Source organism: Excalfactoria chinensis, chromosome 15, assembly GCF_039878825.1.
Source record: "Excalfactoria chinensis isolate bCotChi1 chromosome 15, bCotChi1.hap2, whole genome shotgun sequence".
In the NCBI taxonomy this organism is placed as follows: domain Eukaryota; kingdom Metazoa; phylum Chordata; class Aves; order Galliformes; family Phasianidae; genus Excalfactoria; species Excalfactoria chinensis.
Genome location: NC_092839.1, coordinates 9,475,442 through 9,494,066, shown reverse-complemented (window position 1 = coordinate 9,494,066; position 18,625 = coordinate 9,475,442). Strand labels below are relative to the sequence as shown.

Below are 18,625 nucleotides of genomic sequence, written 5' to 3'. Positions count from 1 at the left end.
CAGGGGCATCGCAGCCCCGCCGATCCCAGCCCCGCCGCCCCTCCGGGCAGCACCGGGCACGGCGCGGCTCGGCACGGCTCGCTCCTTACTTGGCGAAGCGGCGGAGCCGCGCTCTGCCCCGGAGCGCCATGAGGCCGGGCGGGGCCGGGCGGTGGGCGCGGGGGTCCGACCCTACGCGGGACAGGAGCGCGGCGGAGCCCCTGGGCCGCCCCAGCGCTGCTCCGGTGATGGCATCCCGGGACGGGACGGGAGCGGGCACCCGGGGAGCCCTGGGAGGGGAATGTCTCCGAATCCCATAGCGGGGGCACCGGGAGCCCCGTGGGAGCCTCGGGGACCGGACGGAGCCCCGGGGGTGCGCGGAGCCGGGCGGCGGGGGCCGCTACGGGCGGGCGGGGGGGATCGGGCAGGGAAGCGGGGGAGGGACCGGCGGCGGCGGGGGCTCCACCTCCTGGGCTTTAAAGCCTCGCAGCTCCGGGGTTGGGCGGCGGACGTCAGCCCGGCCTGGGGAAAGTTTCAGCCGTCCGGTGCGGGACCGCGCTCGTGGCCTCGGGGCTGCAAGGCCGGGGGGCTGCAGGGAACCGCGTCCCATCAGGGCTGCCTCTCCGAGCCCCGCTGCCCGCCGAGCACCAGATGACCCTGAACACGCAGCCCGGGAACAAGAGCCCTCTGCGGAGGAGGGCCAGCACCCCTCTGCCGCGGGTACCGGCTGCCGCGCCGCGGGCTGAGCTCGGCCACCCCCAACTCGGGCAGTCCTCGTCCGAACCGGGTGCCAGAGCCGCGGCACCGCGGGGCAGTTGGTCCTCCGAGTCCTCGGCCTCCTCCAGCTGCTGGGAGCACCGCGTGGTGCTGCTGGGAGACCCCGGCGTGGGCAAGACCAGCTTGGCCAATGCCTTTGCGGGCATCCAGGAGCGGGACGTGCTGGAGCAGCACGGAGGTGGGTGCTGCGTGGCGGCGGGGGCTTTCTGCAGCAGCGTCACCTCCTGCAAGGCCAGGAGGAGGCAGTGGGGTGTGTTGAGGTGCAGCACGCACCTCGTGCTTGGACAAAGTCATAAGCAATGCAGAAAGGAGCACGTTGGGGTGAGGGGACTGTCTCCGGGTCTTGGCTGCACCAACCGAGCTCTCCCGGTGTCTTGCAGAAGCTGCCTATGAACGCACGTTGCTGGTGGATGGTGAGGAGACCACGCTGCTGGTGATGGACACCTGGGAGCCAGAGCGGAGGGTACGTGGGGCTGTGAACCTGGGCTGGGTGCTGCATGAGTCCCAGCTGCCTTTAGGGCTGGCAGTGCTGAGGAATGATGAATCCCGAGGTCAGACCTCTGGCCTGGAGCAGCCTCTCTGACACTCTTTGCTTGCTGTGCTGGAGGCTGAGAGGTGCCTCTCTGATGGGGCTCCCACAGCAAGGCCCCGTCAGTGCAGGAACAGCCTTGCATAGCAGGACTGTGAGGGTGTCCCTCATCCCATGGGATGTCCCTCGTGCAGGGGGACAAAGGGGCTGCAGGATGGAGTGTGGTGCGAGCCAGTGGCTCGGGAGTGGGTCTAAAAGGAGCAAACCCACGTGAGGCAGCGCTGGCAGCCAGGGCACGTGCTCTCAGCAGAGCTGTGGCACCAAGAGCGTGGCGTGGGGCACTCCCTCTGCCCCATGCAGTGGAGGCTTCTTTCTGCCAGAGATCCCAGTGCAGCATTGCTGCCTCCCTCCCCCTGTGCCACCCTTCCCTCTGGCTGTGCTGGGGTTCCATGAGTGTCACGATGGGTCCCTGGGAGCGAGGACGGAGCTGGCCCCCAGGCTGCACACAGGCACAGTAACACTATGGGCTGGGGCTGCATTCTGTGCAAATGCCCGTGTTGTCCAGAGGTGCTGCAGCACTGCATTGCCCTGAGAACAGCCCTTTATGTTCATGGTTGATTAATCCCACTTTGCCCAGCTGGGAGCATTGTGTAGCTCACAATGCTGTGCCCACCATGCTGGCACTGCGTGGCCAAAAGGTGCTTTAGGAGTGACTGTGTGCCCAGGCTGAGCCCACAGCCTTAATTTGTTGCTGATAGAGGAGGGAAATGAAACGTGCCCCAGAACCAGAAGCTGTATTTTACTGATGGAGCCGTGCATGTGCTGCCTACAGTGCTGGTGCTGGTGGGACATGCTGGGAGACCCCCAGCACCGTGCTGGGACAAACCAGGAGCCACTGGATGTGCCCCCAGCCCTTGCAGTGCAGTGATGTGCCATTTCCCATGTGTTGGCAGGGTGAGAGCTGGCGCCGCAGCCAGTGCCTGCAGATGGGCAATGCCTACGTCATCGTCTACTCCATCACGGACCGCAGCAGCTTTGAGAGCGCCTCGGAGCTGCGTATCCATCTGCGCCGTGCCCGGCAGGCCGAGGACATCCCCATTATCCTAGTGGGGAACAAATCCGACCTGGTGCGCTGCCGCGAGGTCTCCATCGAAGGTGAGCATGTCCATGTCTGTCCCCATACCCTGCGCTACGGCTTCTGCTACATCCCTCAGTACAGAGGGTGCCAGCAGGGCCGTACCCCCTCCATGCTTCCCCCTTGCAGAGGGCCGTGCCTGTGCCGTAGTGTTTGACTGCAAGTTCATCGAGACGTCGGCAGCCCTGCAGCACAACGTGGATGAGCTGTTCGAGGGGGTGGTGAGGCAGCTGCGCCTGCGTCGTGAGGGCAAAGATCCTGCGTCCAGCCACCGGCGCAAGGAGAGCCTCAGCAGGAAGGCCCGGCGCTTCCTCGACAGGCTGGTGGCCAGGAACAGCAGCAAGGTGACCCTCAAAGCCCGCTCCAAGTCGTGCCACGATCTGTCTGTGCTCTGAGAGCCGCCACAAGCCCATCCCACTGGACATGGAGGCTGGGGACTGCCCTCTGCCAGCAGCAGCGTGGTGTCAGCAGAGCACAAATGGGGCCAGTGTGATGCTGAGGACATGGAGCTGCTGGGGGACACCCAGGGTACTTTGGATCTGGCTGCTTCTCCTCCAGAAGGGGGATGAATGGGGCTGGGTCCCTTGAGCTGCATGTGTGGGGTGGGTATCAGGGTGGCTGCCTGGCTCCTGTGGGGATGGAGGTGAGGCTGTGGCCCTGCGGGGCTGCTGGCAGTGAGGCTGGTGCTGCTCGTGGCTCCCATCCTACATAGGGCAGCAGAGAGCAGTGAGTGCCCACCTCAAGGACAGGAGCCTGGCTGGAGGAGGGGCTGGGGGGAGCTCTGGTAACATCATCTGGCACCCCCAGCCCCTCCATGCCAGAGCTTCATGCCATGTCTCCCTGAAACCAGCATTGCCTGAGGTTTTTCTGCTGTCTCTGTACTGGTACAATGGGGGAACCCCTCGATCTGCAGAATAAACCACGTCTGGGACATGCTGGTCTCTGCTGGGTCCCTGCTACAGGGAGCCAGGTTCCTTGACCGGGGCAGATGTTCTATTGCAGCCAGACTGCATGAGCTTGCAGCTTCATCAGCCTGAACACCCCAGGGCAGGAGCAGCCTTCGCCTCTGGCCACTTTTCTTCAGCCACCCTTGGCTGAAGCATCAGTTCCTTACCCAGCAGCCGCAGCATCATCTCCTGCAATGGCAGAAGCCCTCCGCACCATTTTCTTCCCAGAAAGTCCTCAGAGAAGGGCTTGGCACCACTTCCAGTTACTATGGTGCAGATTTAAAGCCTCCGTGCAAGATTTGGGACCCTCTTGGGAGACGCAGCCTGAGCCAGGAGCCGGCCCCTGGGTGCCCTGGGAAGGGACAGCGACAGCAGGAAAGGACGTGCCGGGCTGCAGCGAGCAGCAAGTGACCCCAGGCACACAGGAAGGTGACGCTGGGGCCGTGTGGGCTCTGTCAGTTGTTTCTGGGCTGTGCTGCTGGCGAGTGGCTGGGATGTGGTGGGGGAGCCTGCTCGGCAGGCCTGGGCCCAGTGCCAGGGAGGCTCCACGGTGCCCTCCTACCCTGTACAGGTCAGGAGTTTCCATTTGCTCTGCATCCTGAGCACGGGGAGCTACCAGCAGCCAGCATCGTGCAGCCAAGAAGGGCCCAAGGGGATGTTTTCCCATCTCTGTTGAAAGCTGGGCTCTCCTGCATCACTCGGCGCTCCCCATCTTGTCAATGTTTGCAGAGTTGCTGTGCTTTCCTTATTGCTGCTTTGGCTCCGGGTGCTGCTCCGTGCCCCAGTTCTTGGTGCTGCTGGACATGATGCTGTGAGTCTGTCCTGCAGCTGTGGCCAATGCTTCCCTGCAGCGGGAGGCGGGGGGGGGGAAGGAGGGGAGGGCGGCGGGATGGAAAGTTGGCAGCCAGCAGTGAGGGGAGTGGAAAGAATGAGCTCAAACACAGAAAAATGCAGCTGAGCTGGAGGGTGGGAGGAGAGGCCGGGGGGGGGCTGCAGAGAGGCGCTGGGAAAGGGAAGGACAGAGGGAGGAGGTGCTGTTGGGGGACAGGGGCTGCCTGTGGTCCCCAGCTGGGGGCTCACCTGGGCCAGGTGTAGCCAGGGCTCGGCAGCACTAGGAAGCGCTCTTAGGATTGCTAAGATGCTACTGTGGTGGGATCCTGGCCCAGTGCCAGAGCAAAATGGGGGGTTGGGGGGTTCACAGTGGAGTTTCACACCCACTGGGCTGCTTTGGAGAAGGGCTGTAAAGGTCTTTTGAAGGTTTTTTTGATAAAAGACTCGGCAGTGGGATACGCGGGAGTGGTAGCATTTCTGCTGCTATTTTGGGTGCAGGACTAACAGCACATGCTGAAGGGTCAGCAGTGGATCACAGCCCTGTGGCCTTTGTTCTGGGCTCTCCTCGCGCTGGAGCCCTCACTGCCACCTGTGAACCCCAAACCAGATGCTGGGGAGGGGATGTGGTGGGACTACAGCGGCATCACGGAGGCTGGGATACACCACAGGCTCTGGAGGCTGATTTCACCCCATAACAATGTGCAGAGCTGGTTTACGCTGGGTGAATCCTTCTTTTCCACAACAGGACAGAAGAGATTTCCCTGCTGAGCTTTAGAGCAAGCGGCTGCCAAGCCAGGGCTGTGGTGATGGGTGCGGGCAGCACCAGGGACCGTGGGACATCCCAGCCATGGAGAGGAGGACATGATGGCACTGAGAAGAAGGAGGTGGCTTAGTGACATGGCCGGGCTGCCAGCAGCTCAGAGGGAGGGAATATTCACAAAGAAAACACAGTTTTGGCCAGTTTTCCATCAGAACTCTGGCCTTTGTCCAGCAGCACAGGAAGTTTGATTCCACTGACAAGGCATTTCTCTAAGAGAGGTTTCTGCTGAGCACAACAGGTGGGCTGAGGGTGTGCAGGGGACAGTGCAGCAGGGCAGAGCACACAACCAGCCCAGGGCTGGAGGAGAAGCTCGGGACTCCCAGACCTGTCTCACACGTGGTATGGGCTCAGCTCTGTCCTGCGTCCCGTCTTCTGTCTCCCTTCACAAAATGCTGTCCATACTTAGGCAACCGCCGCCGTGTTCCCCTCTCAGGCAGGATGTCAGCTCAGATCCTCGCAGTGGGGTAAACATGTCCGAGCTGACACAGCGCAGTGTCCCAGCGCTGCAATCCATCAGCGGGACCAACCTCATGCCATGGGATCTGCAGCCATTGGGTGTCCCGAGTTGGAAGGGATCCATGAGGATCATTGGATCAAAGTCTTCCATCCCACCAACCTCAGGGCGATCCGCTCCCCCTGCCTGGAGGGCATCGGGATCCCCCAGACCCTGCTGCACGAATCCACCTCCCTTTGCTCTCCATCCCTTCGGCCTGCAGTGGTCTCACTGGTCTCAACCAGGAGGCGAACCCTCCATCTGCACACCCCACCACAGCCCCCTGCCGTGCTGCCCCGTGCTCTCCAAAGGGACAGCCGCTAAGGGACACAGCGTGACATCCTTCTACGGTACTGGGGGGGGGATTAAGGCTCTCATTGGAGGGATCCAGACACGGAGTGGGGCCTTGGGGGGTGAAAGCAGGAGCTCCGGGCCCGGCCCTGGGGGCGCAGAGTCGGGCTGAGGCCTAGGCCCGGGCTGTGGGGGGGAGCAGCTCTGTCTCCTAGCAACGCGCCCCCTGTTGCCGGACGCTGACGCGCGGCGCCGTGTGACGCACTTCCGGCCGGTAGGGGGGACGTGTCCCTGGCGCGCGGCGGGAGCAGGCGCCATGGCGGAGGCGCAGAACGGCAGCGCCGGGCCTCAGGCCGTGCCCGCCGCCAGCGCCCGGCCTCCCGCCACCCCCGAGGGCATTGCCCTGGCCTACGGCAGCCTCGTCCTCATGGCGCTGCTGCCCATCTTCTTCGGGGCGCTGCGCTCCGTCAGCTGCGCCAAGAGCAAGGTACCCCCGGGCCTCCCGCCCCCGGGAACGCGGCCCCCTCACGGCCGGGCGCCCCGGGACGGCTCTGCTGGGCCCCGGAGCTCCCCCGGCGCGCGGCTGTCCCCGCCCCCCCCTCGCGGTGGAACCTCCCGCCGCTCACCGCTTCCTGCCCGACCCCGGCTGGGCCCGGGGCTCCGGCGCTGCGGTTCGTGTCCCACCGCTGGTGCTCGGAGCCCGGCAGCTGGGCCCACACCTTCGGGGACACGCACACAGCCCGCTCCGAGCTGTTGTTCTGAACCGCCGTTCCTGCCGCTGTGCCTTAGTTTAATGGTGTCAGCTGTTGTTACTGGCTGTGGTTTTGCGGGGGTTTCTCCTCCTGCACACCGCAGGGAGCTGCGTCTCCTCGGGCAGCAGCTGTTGCCTTTGCCACGCTGCTGTTCGTTCACAGTCGCTTTGCACAGCGGCTCCTGCCAAAATGCTTTGGGCAGCTACGGACAGGGGTGTCTGCTGCCAGAGATTGCAGCCTCGAGCACCGAGAGCGCAGCCCCTGTGCCTTGTGATGGGTAAAGAGCTGGGGAGGGTCTCTCCTGGGAAGTGGCTCGGGGAGATTGGCTGTGTTGGTGCAGAGCTATTTCAGGAACTGAAGTGGTTTGAGGAATCTGGGTTTTCTGAGCACAAGGAGTGGCCCAGAAGTGAGGTGAGGAATGAGAAGGTGATTGGAGAGAAATGGCGTTCGGAGGGTGAGCAACATATGGTGTGCACAGATGGGGAGGCTGTGGGAATGGCCAGGCACGAGCAGCAAGGTGCGCAGTGTTGTTCTAAGCAAAGAAGGAAAAATGTCAGTGTGGGAGGCCGGGTTTCTCCTTTCTCAAGAGGAAAAATGCAGTGAATTGTGACAGCTCTTGGAAGGACAAATGCAGACAGTTCTGCTTTCTTCCATCTTGGGCTCCGCCTGTGACCCAGTTGCAGCCCTGAGAGCCCCTGACTGACTGCTCAGGTACAAAGCCAGAGCGTGGGCCACCAGGTGATCCACTTCTGTCCTCTCCTTCCTTCCATAGAACTCCTCAGAGATGCCAGAGACCATTACCAGCCGAGATGCTGCTCGTTTTCCCATTGTTGCCAGTTGCACCCTTCTGGGCCTCTACCTCTTCTTTAAAGTAAGTGAGCAAACAGTGTTGATGTGCCATGAACCTGCTGCCTGCCTCCTCCATGCTGTGGCTGTTCTCAAGAGTTCTTCCCAGGCTTTGTAGCATTGGGGTAATTCAGAGCTGCTAAGAGCTGAGCTCACCCCTGGATTTTTTTTGCCTCCTTGGGTGATCTGGAGGTGCACAGACCAAAACCGAAGGGGGTCAAGCACTTTTGAATTGCAAATGCTGTTGTCTGTTGTGTTTCTTGCTGTGCTTCTGAAGACATCTCAGCTGTGGTCCTGGCTAATTGCTGGTGAAGATGAGTTCATGAGTGAACCCGTGTGCGTCCAGCTGAAGCCTCTTAGATGTGCAGATCCAGCAGGATGAATTAATGAGTTCTTGAATCACAGGGAAGCAATACCAGCAGCAGGTGCTTTAGGCCATATGGAAAAGGTGCCTTCAAGCACCTCTGGTTCCCAGCTCATGCTAGCTCCTCCTTTAGGGCAGTAAAGCAGAGCATCAGCCAAGCTTCTGGTGGTGGTGGGGTAATAAAGCAGCTCCCAGATCCACAGACCCTCCCAGCCTCTACCCTCTTCTGCAAACACCAGGAAAGGACACGCTGAATATGTAGCATGACGTTCTGGAAACCATTATGTGATCTGTGGTTTCTCCATGTAATATTTGCATCCTGCCCTAAGCTCTGATGCTCCAGTGTTCTTCCTCCTATGAGAACACGCGGGCTTTAGCACGTTCTGAATTAGGGATGTGATCCTGAGGAAAGGGAGTGTGTGTGTGTTGGAGGGCAGGAGATCTAATAATACCCTGCTAAAGTGGGGCAGGGAAGACAGTGCTGCCCTGGGAGTGGCGTGCTGCCTCACTCCCTGCTCCAGCTGCCCTGTGGGGATGCAGTGGGGAGGCTCTGCCCTCCTTTCTGCAGCACAGGACGTTTTTTATTGAGTATCTCATAGGTATGTAACAGCTCACAGGCCTGTTGTGCTTGTTTTGCTCTTTCCAATTTATTTTATATCAGCAATGCGAGAATTTGGGTTATTCCAACTCTTCTTCCTGTTTCCCTGGGGCACGGACAGAACAGCTGCCAGTTACCACATTAAGCACTTTCTTATGCTTCATGCTGGGAGAATGCAGTTGTAACCTCTTTGTGGTTTTTGTCTTGCAGATATTCTCTCAAGAGTACATCAATCTTCTGCTTTCTATGTATTTCTTTGTGCTGGGGATCCTCGCCCTGTCCCACACCATCAGGTAGGGTGCAGTCACAAGGCTGTGGAGTGTTGGGCTGATTTGGATGTTTTGGAGCATTGATGTTTTGTGGCAGAGCCGAGTCCTGCCTTGCTGCCTGTTTTCTCTTGGTGGATCTGGACAGCTTTTTGGAGAGGCAGGTCTGGAGTGTGTTGTGATCCCTTCCTAGGGGAGCCAGGTGATCCCAAAGGCTCAGGAGTCCCACCTGCCTTGAGCTCCTGGAGGTGTGGGTCCCACCAACATCACACACCGAGGAACTGCTTTGGCCTGGAACCGTCCTCACTGCTCTGTGGAGGACAGAGCTCCTCAACACCTTTGTTCCCTTTTCTGGATCAGTTGAAACTGGCAGCTGGATTTTGTGGCACCATCCTTGGTGTCTTGCAGTAGTGTTTGGTGCAAAGTGCTGAAACCTCATGCTGTTTCAGTAACAGATAAACTAAAATCTGTTTCCTGTTTCCTGAGCTGTGGGACATTGGGGATCAGATGCTTTCCTTAGAGCAGTGCTTCTGTTCTGCTCAGGCTTCATCTTTGCTCTCAGCTCAGTAGCAGAGCTGTCTTTTAGTGGTGTAGTCAGTTCTGGGTGAGCAGACCTGTACAGTACCTGGGGACTGTTTGTCTCCAGTGCGTGCACACCAAGGATGGGTTCTCGCTTCCTGCACATGATACTTTGTGCCTGTTTCCTTAGAGCGTTTCTAGGGACAGCCACATGCAGGCAAGTCAGACCTCTGGGGAGGATGAGCTGCCATGCTTGGTGACAAGGTGGGGCTTACACTGGTCCCTGACGTGGCAAAACTTGGGACTTCCTTGTCCTGCAGGGAGGCTGACGCTTCACGCTGCACTGCTGTCATGCAGAGGTGAAGGCAAAGCCCCGTGTGGGATTTCTGTAGAACTTTCCTTTTTCTCCAACTCTCATTTCAGCCCCATGATGAACAGATTCTTCCCTGCAAATTTCCCCAACAAACAATACCAGCTCCTCTTCACCCAGGGCTCCGGGGAGAGCAAGGAAGGTACGCCAGCTTGCCACTCTCTTTCTGTTTCTTGCTCACTTGTTTCAACATACAGCCCTTTAAAACAACCTCAGAGACTTGCCTCTTGCTCCTTGCTGTGCTTTGTGTGTCTTGCTGTAAGCCCTGCCAGCTCTGCACGGACATGTGCATGATCTTACACTGGCTGGCACTCTCCCTGTTGATTATCTCTGGCTGGCAGGGAAGCCCCAGAAACAGTGTTACAGAGGAGAGCTGATGTTAAATGCACCACATTTTAAGCTCATTGGGTAATGTAGTACTGATGGCTCAAGTCCCTGCACTGGTAGACTGATTTGGTAGGTATCTGCCCAGTAGCTTTATTGGTAAAGGAACACTTCTAATGATACCAGCAGGAGTTAACTGGGTGCAGGAAGAGTGAGAAGATCTGCCATAGGAGGTGCCTGAATCCAATTTCCTTACTGACAGAAGCATCACAGATGCTGTCCATGTGGCAGAGTCTGACAGGAAGGTCTGGACTTGCCAGTGCGGGCTGCATGCTTATGTGCAGGTTGGACGTGATGACTGTGAGTGTGGCTGTGGGCCAGGAGAGAGTCCCCTTTTGGGGTTGGAGTGCTGTGGTCTGTGTTAGTGCCCTGCTGTGAACTTGGCCTTCTCTACCTTGCGCAGGAAGGAGAGCTGCCAGGACTGCCTCAAGTGTGACTTCTCTGTTTTATTGCAGAAATAGTGAATTACGAGTTTGATACCAAGGATCTTGTATGCCTGGCCCTGAGCAGTGTTGTCGGGGTCTGGTACCTGCTGAGGAAGGTGAGTAAGCCTCAACTCTCCTTGGGGGGAACTGGCCTCAGACTGGGGTCTGCGATGCAAGGCTGTGGCTCTGCACATGATGTGAAACCCATATCTCCTTTTCCTGTTGTTTTCAGCACTGGATTGCCAACAATCTCTTTGGGCTGGCATTTTCCCTCAATGGAGTGGAGCTGCTTCACTTGAACAACGTCAGCACTGGCTGCATCTTGCTTGGGGGCCTCTTCATCTACGACGTCTTCTGGGTAAATGGGACAGATGCGAGTTGCAGCCATTGGCAGAAGGCGTGTGTGGCCTTGTGCCTCTTCAGAGGCAGCATACTGGCTGGACACACACTTTTGCTCTGGATTTCCACCTCCTCAACCCAAAAGGGTGTGGTGGGGATGATGACAGAATCAAGTGATGACAGAATGTGGATCAGCAAGTGTATCTTAAAAAATATTTGGCTTGGAGAACCCAGGGCGGGCAGGGATCTCATCTGGGAGTCTGGCTGTTGTAGGCTGCCCATGTGTTGAGCATGTCCCATCCTGGTGACCTGCATTTATAACTAAGGTCTGCCCTGTGCCTGGCTGGAAGATGAGACTGCTCTGGGATACGCTGATCCTGCTTGTATTAGTTCCTCAGCCCTGTCATCTGGCAGCATTGTTAGCATCCTTCTGTTCTCTTGCACAGAGAACTAAATACTGGAATGCTTCCAGGCATTTTCCCTCAGCCAGTGCAGCACTCCAGTGGCTTTATTCTGAGCTTTTCCTTATCTTTCTGCAATGGTTCTGAATCCCTTTCTCCAGAGTCCCGTTTACTGTCTGTATTCCTCAGTTTTTCCTGTCTGCCTCCACTTTCTGAATTACTCTGTTTCCAAAAGTCTTAAAACTTGCATACCTTGAGGTCTGTCCAGCAGTGCTACAGCTGCCTGAGTAATCCCTTGCTGTTTAAGCCTGGCTACTGTGTCTTATTTTGTACTTGGCCAGTGCTGCCTGTGTCAGAGGAGTCAGCTGTGCGGCTTCTTGGTCTGCGTGCTGCTTCCTCCAGCGGTGTGGACTGGGAGCAGTCAGCCTTACCAATGCCTTGTGCTCTGCTTGGGGTGTGAGCATCCTCATGGAAAACACCATGCTCCATGTTCTTAGCTTCCTGTTGCTGCCCATTGAGGTCTGCTTCACCAGCAGATCAGTCTCTCTGAAGTGGAGAACCCCTTGCTGTGCCCTCCTTCAGGGAATGGGCATTTGGATCTTGGCATGGATTTAATTGCAGTGAGATCCAAGGAGGGTTTCAAGAAGGAAGAGGAATCAGTCAACCAATGATAAGGTGTCCCTGCATAACCCTGAGGAGAACTTGCATATGACGCTTTTTCCTGGTCCCAGTGTAGAGTCCTGTCACTTCCTGGCAATGTGCAGAGCATGCTGCACCTTAAGGGAGTGCTTGCTTTCAGACTTCTCATTAATCACTAGCTCTAGCATTAACCAGCATGTGCTTTATTTGCTTACTGCTGGTGTAGCCAAGACTGGAGGCTGGGAGCTGGAAAGGAATAGAAGTAGGGGTGGTTGACCTGTGTGCTTACGGTCCTTTCTCCAAAAGATGCCAACATTTAAAGCTGACAGTGCAATACTGATAAATGACCTCAGAGCAAAATGTTGCTCATCTGACAAGGGCTCTGGTCGCTGTTGAAGGTAACACCCTGCATTGTTTCGCATGTTGTATCACAGTGGCTCACTGGGGCTGAATGCAGCCTGGTCAATGCTTCAGGCCCAGTGGGTTTTGCTCTGTGTGCCCTCACCCCAGGAGCTGGGATACCCAATCTGTATCCACTTGGTGCTGCTGGTGGGAATGCTTTGTGACACTCATTGTGTGCCTGTCCCCATGCAGCCATGGTCACCCTGGACTCCTCTGCTTCCCCTTAGGTTTTTGGTACCAATGTGATGGTGACAGTTGCCAAATCGTTTGAGGCCCCAATAAAACGTAAGTAGCTGTTCCTTGTGTGCAGGAGCAGCAGCTTCATGCTCTACCCCCAGCTCTGCCCCAGGCATTTGGTTTGGAAGGCAAGATATAGGCAGGAAGGGCTGCTAGAAGACTCCCTGTCAGCAGCCCTTTGCATCAGCCAGGTAGTGGGGAGAGACTGCAAAGGCCTTAGCTGGCTGGATTCACCATCACTGCCAGGGGTGGTGGTTACCCCAAACCCAACAACTGCACCGGAGGGGTGAACTGATGGGTTGGGGGTGGGCAGTGACTTTGGTCCTGGGAGTTGTGGTTGAAACCTGCATGTGGGGCAGGTCCTGAATCCTTCAGTTTCCCACTCCAGTGCCCAGGGTTGGAGCTGCAGGGCCTGGGGTAGGGCTAGAGGACCTGACCTGCCTTTGTCCCTTTTGTGCCAGGCTCAGCAGTGCTGAGTTTGCTCAGCCCATTCTCTCCTTCACTGTTTCTCTCTGCTTGTAGTGGTTTTCCCTCAGGACCTGCTGGAGAAGGGCCTGGAGGCTGACAACTTTGCCATGCTGGGGCTGGGAGACATTGTCATTCCAGGTAAGGACACAAGAGGGAGGAAGAGGTCGGGATTGCATCTGAATTGGCCATGGGGAGCTGAGCAGGAGGCTTCCTCACCTCACCTTTCCTTCTGTCCTGCCTGAGCCCCACAGTCTTCCACCTGGGCTGTATGCTGCATGGGTGCTAGAGCCCTATAGGTGTCCCACCACGGCCAGGCACTGTGCAGTGCTGTCCCCATGCTTTCTCTATGCCTTGTGCCACGAGAGGGCACTGTGAGCCCAGGGATGGCCGCGTGGGGGCAGTGGGGTTGCTCAGCCTTTTGTCAGGCTCCATTTCCCCTTCTCCCTGCAGGGATCTTCATCGCCTTGCTGCTGCGCTTTGACATCAGGTGAGTGGGTGGTCGGGAAGGGACCCGACAGGTTGAATCTTGCAGCCTCGTGAGCTGTTTGTTGTAAAGGAAAAGGAGAAGCTGGGAGCACAGTTGTGTGCTCTCGTCTGGGGCTTGGGGTGGGGATGTGGGAGAGGAGGTGCAAGAGGAAGCTCTTGGAAAAGTGGAGATGAGCAGGGCTGGGGCGTGGGTAAGTCCTGAATGTTGGGGTGATCATTGCTGTGCATGGGGCAGAAGGACAAGCCTTGGGAAGGGGCCAGGTCAGCAGCATTGTGGGGCCTCACTGGCTCACACGCCAAAGTGCAGGAGCTTTGCAGAGAGGAGGCAGCGTGGGAAAGAACTGAGGTGCTGGCAGCTGGGACGCGCTGCTCACACGGGTGCCAGTCAAGGCCTGGCAGTGCTCACTGCCTCTGGGCAGATGCTGGGGAACGCAGCTCCTTCCTACGCAGGGAGCTGCACCTGCCACCAGGGTGTAGCTTTCAGCAGTTACCCCACACCGAAAGTCTCCTGCTCAGGAGCAGCTGAGAATGGGCAGCTTTGTGCCACTGCCGTGGTGTGGCCTCGTTCCTGTTGTTGTTGCATAGACCCTCCCAGTCTGTGCCAGTGTTTCCAGGTGTTTCCACCCACATCCTGCTTGCACCAGCTCCTGCAGCCTGCCTGTGATAAAACACTGTGCTGGAGTGGGTTGCCAGAGGAAAGCAGCTGTGGGACCCCTCCTGGGTCCCAGCCCTGACCCCTGTGCCCTGCAGCCATCCAGCAGCAGGATCGTGCATCTCCTTCCCTTTCCCACCACCATGCATTGGTGTTAACCCATCCAGGCCTGTGCTGCATTCATGGGACTGGGGACTGTGCTGGTGGCAGTGTCTGTTCTGGCCCATGAGCAGGGACAGAGCATGACAGGAGGTGCCCAGCATAGCATAGCATAGCTGGGCTGGTTCATTTTCAGCCTCTGGCACCCCAGAGCCCCAGCCCAAGGTTCTCTGTTCCCTTCCCTACAGCTTAAAGAAGAACACGCACACGTATTTCTACACCAGCTTTGTGGCCTACATCTTTGGGCTGGGCCTGACCATATTCATCATGCACATCTTCAAGCATGCTCAGGTAAGCTCTGCTTTGCTGCCTCGCACAGATGCATGCAGTCTGACACGCCAGCCTGGCCACAAGTGTCCCACATCGTGCCAGGAAAAAGTAGATGCATTCCTTCTCTTGGCTTTGCTTTTCCTGTGCCTTTTCCCTGCTCAGAGCTCTGGAACTGAGCCCAGCTGAAGCAGTCAGGGTCACTCATCTGGGTTGGTGCTTTGGGGGCTCTTTGCAGCCGAGCTGCCTTGAACTGCAGAGCAAGGGAGGTTCTGGGAGCGTGCACACTGCGGGTGCTTTTGCTGGTCTGCGTGAGGGCCAAGTTAGAAGATGAAATGAGCTGCTCCTGAAGCAGCTTTCCGGAGCTTTAACCACTGTGACAGATGCCACAGGTGCAGAGGGAGAAGGCCAGCATTCCCTGCCCTCCTACTGAGGATTGGGTTAATTTGTGGTTTGGTTTCACAATTGTTTTCCTTCCTGGCAGCCTGCTCTTCTGTACCTGGTCCCCGCGTGCATCGGATTCCCGCTTCTTGTGGCCTTGGCAAAAGGAGAAGTAACTGAAATGTTCAGGTGAGCCTCAGCTGGGGACGGAGCTGTTTTGCCTGTGGCACTGGGAGCACATGAAGCATGCAGATGTTCCCATGCCTGGGCACAGCTGGAGGGACGGGTTCATCTGGGCATGCTCTGGGTGTGTGAGTGCATGTGTGTAGGCGGAGGGAGTGGGTCTGTGTTTCTACACGCTGGCCCTGGCTCCAGCCACCTCCTCGTAGCCGTGTGGGAGCCTTGGTGCCGTACCAACAGGCAGGCAGCATCTGGTATTGCTTTACGCTCTGGTGACAAGCTCTTCCCATGCGCTGGCAGGCAGGGGAGGGTGGGACCGCACACCTGGTGCGGAGATACTTGGTCATTGTGTCCCAGGGCCCGTGGGTGGGGGAGAATGGAATTGGATCCAGCTGCGAGAGCAGCCAGGGCTGGTTCAAGCACATCCCAGCCTCTCTGCTTGGATAAAGGAGACACTTCGCAGCCCTGGGCCTGCAGAAATGGAGAAAGGGGTCTGTAAAAAGGGGTCTATAAAAAGGGGTCTTGGCTGCAGCCTTTCTCTTCCCCAGTTTTAATCCAGCTGCTTCTCACTGACGGCAGACAGGCCAGCTTTGGTCTCCTGCATGCTGTTCCCTTGCTCCGGGCAGAGCAAATCCCACCCCAGGCTGACAGAGAGCTGTTTTTATCCACTGTGCTTGGCTTTTGTGTGCCTGGGGCTCTGTGGTAGCCCCAGCACAGCTGCTTGCCTGAGGACACCTGAAGTAGAGAAGGGAGCATCCCACCAGGGCTGCTGGGGTTCCTGTGCTTGGGGAGGACCCCCACCCTGCTCAGAGGGAAAACAGTGCCTGAGTGGGGCCTGGGCTGTAGCAGCTGCACAGTGGGGAGCGGGGCTGCCCCCGGCCTCCTTCCCCTCCCCTGGGAGACACAGGTATGCGTGTTCCCACCGGGCTGTCAGCTGGGCTGGCTCCACAGCCCTGCAGCACCTGCCTCTGCTTTGATGTTTACTTCTGACGCTGCTGCAGGCACTGAGTGTCCTGGGATCGTCCTTCCTGTGCACCTGGGATCCTGCAGCCGCTCTCCCTGTGTGTGGTGACTCAGCTGCTCGCAGCAGCACCTCCTCTCTGTGCCAGGAAACGCATGGGAGAGACAAGCTGCAGGGCTGGCCCCTGGGTCAGCGCGGTGCTCAGGGAACCTGGCAGCTGCCTGTGGGGGAATAAGGACACGTAGAGCACTGAGCACAGGCTGCACCAGCAACAAAGCTGCCTGCTCCCCACTGAAGTCACTCCAGTTGCTGTCAGAGAAAGCAGGATGTGGCAAGGCTGCTACCTGCAGATCAGAAGCCCCTGCTGCAGGAATCCCCCCCACCCAGGTGTACTTCTCCTACACCTTTGTGCTACACCAGCTCCACTGAGTCAGTCCCTGGGGTCTCAGCCATGCATGAAGTGGCTGGGAGAGGGCAGCGAGGCTCTGTGCAGGCTATGCTGCAGGGTAGGTGGAGCAGGTGGCTCTGTGCCGCAGCCCTGGGGAAGGGGTCCCAGTGGAGCAGAGCTGGCTGGCACTAAGCTTCAAGCTTTCAGCCTTCTGAGCCTCCCACTCCCATCTGCTCTGCAGTCTTCAGATGGCAGGTGTGGGAAGATTTCTCTGTCCTCCAGCCCCACATGAGGTACAGGGTCTGCTTCCCACACAGCCCCTGTGCTGCTCTTGTTGCCAGCACAGCACCCAGGCTCATACCCCCACAGATTCCAGCTGTCCAGTTCCATTCATGCCAGCAGGAGCTGCCTCTTCCCTGAGTCTCAGCCCTCGCAGCATGGCACTGGGCCAGCCTGGAGGTACCAGCAGACGGAGGGGATCCTGTGCTGCCCTCACAGGGTTTGCAGCTGTCTCACTCAGAAACTCTTCTGCTTTTTCTTTCTCTCTCCCCCCCTCTCCTTTCTGTCCTGTCCTTCCCCCTTTCCCTTCCTGCTTCCTGTCTCCTGCAGCTATGAATCCTCTGCTGAAATCTTGCCACACACACCAAGGCTTACCCACTTCCCCACCGTGTCCGGCTCGCCAGCCAGCCTTGCTGATTCCATGCAGCAGAATCTGTCCTGTCCCCGCCGACGCCGGCAGCAAAGCCCCAGTGCCATGTAGCAATTGCACGTGGTGCCCTTTCTTTGTCTGTCGCTCTGGCCAGGTAGGGGCTTGTTCCAGCTCTGCCCTTTCCCCATGCTGCAGCTGTCACCTCACTGCTGTGGGCTGGCTGCCCCTCCTTTGTCGTGGGGGGGGGGGGAGGAAATCATGAAAAAGGAAAGGCTGAAATCTCTGCCCTGGTGTGCTCCCGGGTTTCTTCCATTAGGGCCCAGTTGCAGAGCTGGCCTGGCCCCTCTGTGTCCCCTCCCCTCCATGGCTGTGGATGGTTGCAGTGGGGCAGCACTCATCTCCCTGTGTCCAGGGGCACGAGCCCACCCCCCCCTCGGTCACCATAGTGAGACAAACCCAAACACACAAAACACACAGTGCTGGGCTCCTGGATGCACCAGGCTCTGGGCTGGGTGCTGATGCAGGCCCATCCCCAGAGGCGGTCTGACCCCGCTAACCTCTCTGCTCTCATCTCTCTGTCCCCAGCTATGAGGAGAGCTCTACCCCCAAGGAGGTGCCGAGGGCCTCCAAAGAGGAGATGACAGAAGCTGACAAGAAAGAGAAGTGACCTTGCCCATAGGGACCAGCCCTGGTGCTGCCAGGTTGGGGCCCTTCCAGACCCTTTGCAAGTGACAGACGAAGCAGTTGTGCCAGAGCATCGTGTTGTGTGTGTTGGAGCAGCCCGCCCAGGTGGGGTATTGATGTACACCACATATCCACCCCTCCTGCTGCCCCCCGGGGCCGTGCAGCCACGTTCCCCTTTGCTTTGTCTCCTCGGTGAGTGCAGAGCAGGCAGGGGACAAACCACAGGCCGGTTTTTAAATTTTGTATCGTGCATTTGCTTTCTCTCATATTAAACCATCTCAAAGGAAGGACAGGGGACGGGGTGGTCATTTTTGGCCGCTGGAACCTGGTGCATAAGCCACGGATGGGAGTCCCGACCCCTCCAGCAGCCTTATTCTTCCTATGGGGTCTGGGCCCTTGCAGTGCTCTGCCCTTCCCTGGCCTCTTGCCACAGGCCCAGGTTTAGGGCCACGGCTGCTGTGCTGAGCCCTGTAGGTAGGAGGGAGCTGTGGGCAACTCACAGCACACAGTGTCATCCCTGGCTGCCTTGGGGCCTGCAAGGATCCCGCATCTCTTACCGTCTCCTCTGCCAGAATAAATAGAAAGTGCTCTCTGGCTTGGCAGCCCCTCCACAAAAGCCATATTGAGCTATTATTCCCCACGTCGGCTGCGAGCACTAAAAGTGGCGCCTTGCGTTCTGCCATCTAATGACCCTTCGCAGCCTCCTACAGATGTTTTCTATGACTTACAGCTCCTTTTCCAACAGTCCCGTCCGCAAAAACAAGAGGGGCCACTTTAATTCCAATTAAATACCTCCAGCTAAGCAAACAGTGTGCAGCAGGGCCTGGGCACCGTGCGGCCGACAGGCCCGGCCCATGGAGTCGCTGAGTCTAGACTCCAGATGTGATTTCAGCAGCCTCCAGCGTCCCATGGAAAATGACACGGGCTGTGCTGCGGGGCGCAGCGCCCTGCCTGGGGCTCTGGGTCCAGCACCGTGTCCTATAGGGCCCTGCATCCTCCCAAGCTT

At 58.1% G+C, this 18,625-nt stretch overlaps 2 protein-coding genes across 3 annotated transcripts; both read left to right on the top strand.

Annotated features, from left to right (window-relative positions):
* Positions 1-435: 435 nt before the first annotated feature.
* Positions 436-3,461, top strand: REM1 (RRAD and GEM like GTPase 1). Its single transcript, XM_072350030.1, has 4 exons — positions 436-934; positions 1,137-1,219; positions 2,239-2,440; positions 2,550-3,461. Exons 1-4 carry the CDS (start codon positions 631-633, stop codon positions 2,813-2,815), a joined length of 855 nt encoding a protein of 284 aa, XP_072206131.1. The 5' UTR covers positions 436-630; the 3' UTR covers positions 2,816-3,461.
* A 2,595-nt stretch (positions 3,462-6,056) lies between these two features.
* On the top strand, positions 6,057-17,912 carry HM13 (histocompatibility minor 13). Of its 2 annotated transcripts, XM_072350456.1 has the most exons (13): positions 6,058-6,289; positions 7,327-7,425; positions 8,573-8,655; positions 9,571-9,659; positions 10,357-10,442; positions 10,559-10,684; positions 12,335-12,392; positions 12,867-12,950; positions 13,263-13,299; positions 14,298-14,400; positions 14,861-14,946; positions 16,896-17,089; positions 17,521-17,908. In XM_072350456.1, the coding sequence occupies exons 1-12, from the start codon at positions 6,119-6,121 to the stop codon at positions 17,044-17,046; spliced, it is 1,173 nt and encodes a 390-aa protein (XP_072206557.1). In that variant the 5' UTR covers positions 6,058-6,118; the 3' UTR covers positions 17,047-17,089; positions 17,521-17,908. The 2 variants fall into 2 exon arrangements, with proteins under 2 accessions (XP_072206558.1, XP_072206557.1); XM_072350457.1 differs by lacking the exon at positions 16,896-17,089 and having other exon boundaries at positions 6,057-6,289; positions 17,521-17,912.
* The last annotated feature ends 713 nt before the right edge of the window (positions 17,913-18,625 follow it).